This window comes from Pipra filicauda, unplaced genomic scaffold (assembly GCF_003945595.2).
Source record: "Pipra filicauda isolate LSUMZ 115617 unplaced genomic scaffold, ASM394559v2 scaffold1125_size27597_pilon, whole genome shotgun sequence".
Taxonomy (NCBI): domain Eukaryota; kingdom Metazoa; phylum Chordata; class Aves; order Passeriformes; family Pipridae; genus Pipra; species Pipra filicauda.
This window is the reverse complement of record NW_024103569.1, coordinates 17,404-27,590: the sequence shown is the minus strand read 5'-3', so window position 1 is coordinate 27,590 and position 10,187 is coordinate 17,404. Positions and strand designations below refer to the sequence as shown.

Sequence of the window (10,187 nt, the reverse complement as noted above, 5' to 3'; positions counted from 1 at the left end):
ACTCTTCACCGTGTTCACAGGTACTCCACAGTGGACACAGGAACACAAGAACTCACAGTGGATGGGCAAAAGCCTGAGGTGATGCCTACCTTGCCAAGCAGTTCTCCTCGGCAGCACATCTCAAGTTATACATGGACATTCTCTGGACATATGTGGACGCCTGGATGTAATAGGGATCCGGGACTAAGTCAGGGAGACCTGCAGTTCATCAAACCAACCACATAACAGCAAGATCAACCCAGGACACGTTTGCAGATATTTGGCTACCATCCCAATCGTTAGGAGCCGTCGTTTTGTTACGGACCCCTGCCCTCCGTTAACCTCGCTCTCCTCCCCTTTGCTCAGGCTCTTCGGCTTTTCCCAAAGATCACATCGCAAACACGACGCCCAGAATCCCGCGGTGGGCTAATGGACGTGCCCTCCGCAGCTCCCCGCTCTTCCAGCCGCGGGGACCGCGGGCCGCTGGGATTCCCGCCGGGCTTTCCGCCGGGATTCCCGCGGGCCGGGAGCCGGGCGATCGCCTGTCTGGTCGGGTTTTGCCCCAACAGAAGGGCTGGCAGCGCCGGCGACCCCCGCAGCGCATCCCGCCGGGACCGGCGTGCGCGGGAGCGAGCGGGGCGGCGCGGCGGGGCCGAGAGGGACGGGTCGGGACGGGCGGGAAGGAGGGCTCTTACCGTACTGGAAGTAGCCAGTGCCGTAGCCGGGTCTGTACCTGCTGCCCTGGCGGGGCCTCTCGTAGGTGTCGTAATAGTTGTAGTAGGGGTTATCGTCTGTGTACTTGTAGGGGTTGTAGGGGTCGTCTCCTACCATGACATCTTCCCGCCCGGGCCTGAAGCTGCCGAGGGGCGGCAGCCCGCCGGCCCTGGTGCTGCTCCCGTTGCCGTCGGTGCCGGTGCCGCCGGCGGGGCTGGCGGGGGCGCTGGGTCGCGGCGCCCCCGAGGAGGCGCTCCTGGCCGCGGGGGTGGCGAGCGCTTGGCTCCGCTGCCCGGCGGCGGCGCGGCCTCCGGAGGAAGGCTGGTAGCCGGCCTGGAACCAGTGCCGAGCACCGGAGCCGCCCCGGGTGCCGGCGGCGGGCGGGGGCTGTGGCTGCGCGGCGGCGGCGCGGGTGGCGGCTCTGCGGGGCAGCACCGTCCCGTTGTTCCGCAGCAGCAGGATGGGGCTGCCCGCCGCCTCCGCCGCCTGCCTGCGCCGCGGGGGCTGGTACTGGGAGCCCAGGCTGAGCAGGCTGTACACCTGCCCGTTGTTCTCCCACTGGATCCGCTGCCTCCAGCCGGCGGGGGGCGGCGGGGGATCCCGGCGCAGCGGCTGCTGCTGCTGGCAGCCGGCAGGCCACAGGCAGCTCCAGTAGATGCACGCGAGGAGCTGGGCGAGCCGGAGCCCCGGCGGCGCGAATCGCATCTTCTCCTCTTTCCTAGGAGCCGGCGGGAAGAGAGATACGGGAGAAACCGGGGGAGAGGGGGCCGAGCGGAGAGAGAGGGGCTCCTTTCCTGCTGGAGATGGGGCGGGGTGGTGCGGGAGGACGGGGAGTGCGGGCTGCACCTTTGGAAGGGTCAGGCGGGTAGCGGGGTCTCAGGCGCTGCGGCACCCGGGCGGTGCCATCGGGCAGGTCGGGCCGTCGGAAAGGAAACGCGGCCCGGGGGAGGCGGCGGGAGCAGCTTTTCTTCTCCCCAGTATTTATAGGCGAGGGGATGCGAAGGGGAGCCGGAGCAAACAATCAGCCTCTCATCGTCCTTCGGCCCGCGCTGGTGTCTGGAGCGAGGGAAGGAGGAGGAGGAGGAGGAGGAGGAGAGACCAGGGACTTTAAACTTGCTGGCACGCTCGCAAAGTTACACAAGCCCCGCTGGCTGGGCTGGCTGCGCCCCCGCCATTTGTTCACGTAATGCGGCTGGAAACGTGCGGCCCTGACAGTTCCCCCCACGGCCGCCCCCCGCCCGCCTGCCCCGTGCGGGGGCGGCCCGGGGGGAACGGGGCGGCTCGGGCCGGCGCGTCGGCGGGGGCTCCCCATCCTCCCTCCCTGCCTGCCTCCCCCCCTCCTTGCCTACCTCCCCCCTCCCTCCCTGCCTGTCTCCCCCCGCGCCCCGAGCCGCGCCGAGCCGTGCCGAGCCGAGCCTGCGGCGGGCGGGCGCGCTCAGACACACGTAGGCTGCCAGAGTATGCCGTGGGGCAGCGCCAAAGTATGCAAAGGAAAAATGCTATTAGCTCATCAGCGCTGGAGAGACTAAAAACGGGGTGACGGGGAGGGGGAAGGGGCCGCTGGCGAGAGAGGAAACATGTTTCTGGAAAATGTGCTGGCCGGCACATCTCCCGGGCTGGAGCAGCTGCTGGGGACCTTCGTCTCAGCGCTGAGTAACGGTCGGATCCCCTTAATGACCTCTTAATTAGAAGAAAACCTCCATCAAATAAACTCTTGACTATTGACTTTTGGATTTTGTGCGTATGAGTCACACGAGAAATATACTGGCGATGCTCCTCCCGGAGTAAGTTTTCATTGAAAAGTGAAATTTCACATGGGAGAGGCTTAGCCCCGTCACCAGAACAAATAAACCGAGTTCGGGCAGTGTCTCCCCAAAATCGTGCTGGGGAAGAAGAGCAGACTGTGGCCTGAAAGCCTCTCCCTCCCTTCCTGCTTTTACAAGAGTTCATCAAGGCTATGTTTTGATAAGTCCAATCACCCACCAAGGCAAAAGAATTAAGGTCCATGGATTTCCGCCAAAACTCCTTTTGGTTGTATTTTTCCAAGGGCTGTTTGCTTATGAATCCTTGCACAGGAACTGAGAAAAATACACAAAAGTTCTCCTTCACCAGAAGTGTGGTGGTGAGGATATTTCTTAAGTGATTCCTGTCAGAGATGATCAGCCCGAGGTTGGAGGTTTTTACCCTACTCAGGTAGATTCAAGGCACCTTCCAACTGCCGGCCTCCCCAGATCAGGTTAATAAACTATCTGTTATTGGCCAGGTGGATATCTGCCACTACATTTTGTTGTTCTCCTGTCATTTGTTGTATTGTAGTTTATTTTAATTGCATATTACTTTAAATGGTTCACATTTAATAATTGAAAACCAGCAAAATGCAATCCTACATTGTGGCTGTGATGGACTGTGAATGCTGATTTACACTGCTGTTGAATTATTAGTGTTAGCTCTTGTCTTTAAAGCACTTTTACCACCCTGAAATCAGTGATGCCACCCTGAGTGTCAAAGTTCTTCCCGCAAACAGGTGGGCTATTAGCAGTGGCCAGTGCCTGGCACCAGCTGCTCAGCGGACCAAGCTTGCTTGCTCTGGTCTCCACCTTAGGAGATAAGTGTTCAGCCCTGTGGACTTCATTTCCCTGCAGTCACCCAAACAACCAGGAGGATTAAAATCACTGGGAAATCAGCAGTTAACTGAAAAAATTCTCGATCTGGAGAATTCTGAGGAACACAGGGAGGTACGCATCAAAGACATCAAAGTCTTCTTACTTGAGAATCCATCCAATAGCAAAGTGGGTGCTTGTTATCATTGCTAGCCAGCACCAGGCTGGTAGGGAACATCTGCTGGACTGGGCCCCCAACTGGAACAATAACTGGTGTCTTTCCACAAGTAGATTGTGCATGATGGTCCAGTTTGGAGCTAGTTAGGGTTGGGCAGCCTTCTACAGAGGTGACTGGGTTTGGGCTCTCTTACTCATCATATTTGCATGCTTCTCATCCCCTCTGATCTTTCTCATTGTGGCTTTGAAAATATTATTCTCCATTTAAGGGTTTGCCTGGAACAATCAGTGACTAAGACTGAGTAAAATGGAAAGGTTGAAGTTAGGGAAAATGCAACACTGAAGGAATGAGGTTTCTGTCTTTCTAATCTTCCTCTAAATCTTACTAGTGTTACAAATAGCAGGTTGTTGCCCAATGTGTGATATTAGACAATGTTTCCACACAGTGGGATCCTAGCCATTTTTTTTTCCTGCCTGATTAAGTTACTATTTTTCATGAAACTGGAGAAAGCATATTTGAGACTAGTATTCTTGCCCACCTGTCAGTCATTCATGTTGTTTGTCATTTTTTCCATAGTACCAGTTTTATTTGTTAATTAATTTATTTTTCATAATGCTTGCAGACCACCATCAGCACTCCTAGAGAGTCAGATCCTTTACTTAGCATTAGGTGCCTATGTCCATTTAACTACTGTCCTTTCCTCACAGGTTGCCCATTTATACCAAGTTTTTACATCACGAGTCTGTCTAGACCATCAAAAAGTCCAACTCTGTGACCTGAGGTGTGGAGGCGAACATTTCTGCAATACTTTAAAAAGTCAAGCAAGTAAGCAAGTCAAGTACTGTGATTGCTTTAAAAATGCCCTAGAAACTGTCAAGCACTCTGATATTAAACTTTCTCACAAGGTCAGTACAGCTTCTTTGTAAAGCCCAGTTCTGATACTGGATCATAGTTAACTTGGTTACTGAAGCATTTGCCCAACCCTTTCTTTTTTGGCTGGAATGACTGGTATGCCTGGGTATTTGTTTCACTAGGGATTTTGATTTCTGCCACCTGCAGAAATAAATACAGTCTGTATCAGCTGAGAAGTAAAATTTCCTTCACTAAAAAATTACACTAATTGAAGCAGATATCAGTAAGTAATTGCAGTAATGTCTCAAAACCTGAGATAAGGAGGTAATTTGTATTTAGTGTAGAAAAAGTGAAATAGTTTTAAATGACAGTTTACATGAATCACATTATTTGTTACTTTTAATATTATTTTTAAAGTAATATCAATTCTGTTGTTGTGAGATGGCTAATTTGTGTTCTTGTTTAGTCGTAAATTGGTAGCTAGAGTCACATATGTAAAACAAGAAATATAAATAATTTTCTAAAATCCTAAGAGGAAGCTAAACAAACTTAATATGTGTTAAGTATATTTATAAGCTGGTCGTTATTCATTTGGGATTGAAGGGTTGGTTATTGAGGAGTGACTATTAGAAAAATCTCAAAAAGTAGGGGTTGGTTTCAGCTTTTTGTGTCTGAGAAAAATTCAGTATACTCATCTGATTTATGCTTGAGTAGACAAAGTACTCACTCTGATTCTTCTGTTCACATAAACACTGAGTTGCAACTAGATTATTAAAATTTATCTTGTTCTGTAGATCTTACTTAAAACAGATTTTATAGCTTGTCATTTTTTGCATTCAAACATTGAAAAATATGTAATTTTGTTGCAATCAGAACACTGGATTTTTCTGAAGCATATTTTACATAAGGTTCAGGTATTTTTATTTAGAAACTCACTTGTCAGTGCATTGGATTAAAAGGATCCTAATTATAATGAATTCTCCTTAATAGTTGGAATTAAGATGTAAAAGTATTCTTTACAGGATGTAAACTTCACTAGAAACTAAGAACTCTGAGTATTTTCCTATTCAGGTCTGTAATGAGATTTTTTTTTTAACAAACCAACTTAATTAGAGACAAGAGTTGTAGACTTTTTCTGACACCAGTAGTCTTTGAAGCAGGCTGTAAGAATTTATTTTTACAAAAGTTAATTTTCTAGTTAAATTTAGTTACCCTGTGTATGTCTGATTTTGAAGTCTCTAATCAGGCAACTTCCCACTACCAAAGCAAAAGGAAACTTTCAGACGTTTTGTTTTCTGATCTGAATTTATAAAGGAACAAATAGATTTTTGTTGATTCAAAGTACTTGTCAATTTGTTGAAAAAAAGAAGATTATTAGAATTTTATTAGCAGGTAATGTTGATTCAAAATTAGTGGCCACCTGTCCCCTATCTAATATTTTGGGTTTATCTATGTGCATGACAGTAGTAGTTTGTGGTTGCTTTGTCTTATACATCACATTTAGGACTGCTAAATTTCACATACCTATACCAAATGAAGTAAATTAACCACGCTTGTCTATCTCTTCAGGATCTGACAGCATTGTGAAGAAAAGCATTTACAGGACCTGAGACAGCTGTTGCTGTTTTCTTGTGTGAGAGCTGAAGACAAAGCCTTCTGATGTCAACGGACTTTTTGTTAAATTGTGGATTTGCAATAAGGTTTTAATAGCAATATTTTTTAAACCTTGAGTATTGACATGTTGTTAAATCTGAATATGAGTGGCTTCACGGGATGCAGTGGCATAGTTTCTTTCTTGAACCTAGACTTTAAAACAGCGTAGTGAAAATTAAATAAAAAACCTCTAATTTCTTGAATTTATAGTGTGTTTCATCTCTTAATATTTTTTCTAACTTTTCTCTTTGTTTCTGTTTGTCTTCCAAGATTTCTCTAAAAGTGAGATTTCTCAAAATGTGATATAAATAGGTAAATATGCAGCTATTGCAATTTCAGTCAGATTTGAAACTCTGTCAAAGTTAATTCTTTTCTTACATGTCAACATCTGTAATGAAATCTTCCCTAATTATTGTCTTTGTGTGTGCAAAGCTTAGTATCAGCAATATAAGCCGGTATGTTTGTTTTGATTTCAGAAAGTTGTCGGATGACATGTACAAAGGAATAGAAATCCAAGACACTCGAAGTAAAAAGCCCATTATCTGTGCATTGATACCTATGATAGGGACTAGTTAATTTCATTTAGCAAGGTTAATAAAATTCAAATTAGATTAGTACAATACATGTGTAAACAGTACCTTATTGCTTAGAGAAGTTCAGTCCTGAATTGTCATTACAAGCAGAGCACACGCTAAAGAACTGCCCACCGTCTCAGACACAGCTACCTAATTTTATTGAAGATTTTGAATACTGAGGAGACATTATCATGAAAAACTCAAAAAAACCTGGCTGGACATTTCTATACACAGGCATGTCTTTGCTGTGGCAGCACTCCAAAATTAGTCTTTCCTTCTGCATATTTTGCACAAAAGCAAAAAAACACAACTAGTAAGTCTAAGCTAAGAAAGACTTGAGAGAACAGTTAGTTTTGAATTGAGACATTCATCAGGCTGTTTTGAGATTATGGACATTATGTATAATGGGAGAGGAATGAATAGCTTTCAAAAATCTGTCATTTGCCTTCTGTCTTTGGCAGGGGAGAAGTCCCTGTAAATCATTCACAAAGGGGAACACTGTCAAACGTAATGTAAGAGTTGAACATGTCAGCAGAAATTTTGGAGCGATTTTACTATGCATCTCATAAAAAATAGCTAGTGTGGCAGTGATGTCTTTAAAGCTTTCTTTCCTAAAATAGCATAAGGGAGTTCTAGATTCATTATGTCTTGGTCATCATATCTAGGTTGACTATTTTACAAGTAGATATAATTCCTAACTGTTCTATATACCTTGATCTGATAGTTCTTTTTCATCTAGTGTATAGCATCTTTGTCTTAATAACCATCCCTGAATTTGAATGGCTGTGTCCTAGTTAGGACAACTGAGACCAGTTCATCAGGGTATGGGTGTAACCCAAAACTGTGTATTCTATAGCCTTCCATGCCATTTCCCAGAAACTGTTATCAATGAACCATTTACACCATCTGCCCATAGAGCCTGACTCCTCCGGCTATAAACTAGGTGTTAAGAGGCCTGTGAGATAGGAGGATGCTCCTGTCCTCACACCCTTTGTGGAACTCCCCGCCCTGAGGGAAGTGCTGAGCATTCCTGCCTGAACTGCAGGATATATAATCTTGGAGTCTTGGAACATTTTTAACCACTCTGTGGGATCCAGAGAAGGACTGCGGCTCATTGCTCTCAAACAGACTTGGCTCACCACCCTATACTGGACTCCAATCACCACTTTGACCAGACTGCAACAGCTCTCCCCCCAGCATCTCACTGCAATCACCACTTTTGACTAGACTGCAACAGCTCTCCCACCAGCAGGTTCTTCCCCTCTCCCTTTACTTTGGACTCAAGCGGGGCCCAAGGAACACCACGTTGTTCATGCCCCAGGGTACTGGGTTATACATTTGGGTTTTGTGGGTTATGACCAATTGTTTGTTTGTATGATTGTACTTTCTGTATTATTTTAGTAAATTGTTATTCTGACTTATAATCTCTCCTTTGAGTTGAGTTCATTTCCCCTGCTGGTTAACTCTTAAACCAGCACATTTTTTGGCGCCCAACGTGGGGCAGAGAGAGAGAAGTCAGAATCACAATTTCACTTTAAGCATTTGTCTATTTGGATATAGAAACTCCCTGATCACCATGTTGTTTGATGCAGTCACATGGATGTTGTATTTGAGTCTGTTCATATTTCCACAGATGGGGCATTATCTGCCTGTTTTGATGCTCTCTTTAAGACCAGGGAGAGGGATCCAAATTGCTTTATTAGTATATTATGTTTATGTCATTCTAACATCAGAAGCAATGAGTTTCATTGTAAATGTGTATTCAGTCCTGTTTGCCTGTCCTGGTTTGGGTTGCTACCTCTGGGGCTTCATTAAAAATCGTACCCAGCCCTTTGGGGGAACAGGGGGGGATGGTTGCTTCCAGCCTCTCACCTCCTTCTTCCCCTTCAGACCTGCTACAACAGTTTTTGAAAATATTGAGTTCCCTTTTGATGTTAAGGACAGCATAATGTTATTGTTAGTGTTGCTCTGTCTGCTCTGTACTGTGTACACCATGTTTAGGGTCAGAACAGGGCCTTCTAGGGAGATTGTTTGGACACCTGCCCTGGGAGCAGATAATGCTGAGTGGCACGGGAAGTGGGAGGACATCAGCCAGTATTTGGAGAAGTTTTCTCCTCCAATGATCTGGAAATTCACCCCTGAACAACTGCAGGATCCTGTTAGCATGATAAGACTGGTGAAGGAAAAATGCTCTGGCAGCTCCAGAGATGGCCAGCTCACAGCAACCTGCTGGGCCCTGGCCACTGCCTACCGGACACTACTTGACATGGTACAGCACTGTCAGGGGGAGGAGAGAAGGACCAAATCCGCAGGCACCACGTCCACCCAAACCACAGCTGAGTCAGAGGGAGAAAGAAATAAACCAACCGGCACCGTGTCCACACAAACCATCGAGGAGCCAGAAGAACAACCAAAACCAATAGCAGTCGCCCCTGTCCAGAAAAGGAAATCAAAGACTAAATCAGTCCGTATAGCAAATGATGACGGAGAGGCAGGACCTTCACATCCACTGGAGGAGACAGAGCCAGAAATAATCACTCGGTCCCTATCCCTGGGTGAGCTACGCGAGCTCCGGAGAGAGTTCACAAGACAGGCGAACGAGTCCATTCTGACCTGGCTGCTCCGAATCTGGGATGCCGCAGCTAACGATACAATCCTAGATGGGAGTGAAGCCAGACAGCTGGGATCCCTGTCTCGAGATGTAGTCATTGATCAGGGGATTGGAAGGAGGCAGGAAACTCTCAGCCTCTGGCGGCGACTGTTGTGCAGTGTGAGGGAGAGATACCTTTGCAAGGAGGACCTCCACGTACAGCAAGGACAGTGGAACACGATGGAACAAGGTATCCGGTGCTTAAGGGAGTTAGCTGTACTGGAGATAATCTTTTCCGATGATGAAAGATTCCCTAAAAGTCCAGATGGCGTACAGTGCACCTCCCAGATGTGGTTAAAGTTTGCACGACTCGGGCCAGAAATGTATTCCCGCTACTTAGCAACGCTGCAATGGAGGGAGGGAGAGGACAAGGTGGGAGCATTGGTTAGTAAACTCAGGATGTATGAAGACACTGTCACCGCCCCATTACGAGCCCACGTCTCATCTGTGGAAACCAAACTGGCTGAACACGTCCGAAGCCTGGAAGAGAACATTGAAGAGGGACACCAGAAGCTAAGAGAGGAAATTAAGGAAGGGATCTTCCATATCTCACCAGGACAAACAAGAGTCTCTGCTATTAGGAGCCAGCGTCCCCCAGCTAAGGAGAGAAGGTACACTCCACGTGGCGATCTATGGTTTTACCTCCGTGAGCACGGAGAAGATATGAGGAAGTGGGATGGGAAACCCACCCCTTCCTTAGCAGCCCGGGTACGTGAACTGAAAAGAGGAACAAATACCATAAAGAACTCTTCAAGGGTAAACGTTGCTCCAGTCTCTCGTGGGCAAGACTCCAGACGGTACAGGAATGATGATACGTCTGATCCTCTTGAAGGGACCTCCAGGTCATACCCACAAGAAGAGCACAATGAGTACCATGACCAGGACTAGGGGTGCCCTGCCTCTAGCCAGGTAGAGGAAAGGGACAATCGAGTCTATTGGACAGTGTGGATTCGGTGGCCTGGCACATCAGAGCCACAAAGGTATAA

The 10,187-nt window shown here is 47.3% G+C and overlaps 1 protein-coding gene and 1 long non-coding RNA gene across 2 annotated transcripts; one reads left to right on the top strand and one right to left on the bottom strand.

Annotated features, from left to right (window-relative positions):
* Window positions 1-70: 70 nt before the first annotated feature.
* On the bottom strand, window positions 71-1,603 carry LOC120323560 (protein-lysine 6-oxidase-like). The gene is made up of 2 exons (XM_039382857.1): window positions 675-1,603; window positions 71-198 (listed from the first exon to the last, which is right to left on the bottom strand). Exons 1-2 carry the CDS (start codon window positions 1,396-1,398, stop codon window positions 86-88), a joined length of 837 nt encoding a protein of 278 aa, XP_039238791.1. The 5' UTR covers window positions 1,399-1,603; the 3' UTR covers window positions 71-85.
* Window positions 1,604-1,970: 367 nt separating this feature from the next.
* Window positions 1,971-6,139, top strand: LOC120323559. The gene is made up of 3 exons (XR_005564109.1): window positions 1,971-3,428; window positions 4,179-4,252; window positions 5,893-6,139. It is a non-coding gene; the product is annotated as an uncharacterized LOC120323559 (long non-coding RNA).
* Window positions 6,140-10,187: the final 4,048 nt, after the last annotated feature.

Bases quoted from the DNA above. Each gene is read 5' to 3' on its own strand.
- LOC120323560 (XM_039382857.1), bottom strand. From the start codon at position 1,398: ATGCGATTCGCGCCGCCGGGGCTCCGGCTCGCCCAGCTCCTCGCGTGC. The intron at 199-674 runs GTAAGAGCCCTC...GATGAACTGCAG, and splicing joins CACTGGCTACTTCCAGTACG to GTCTCCCTGACTTAGTCCCG.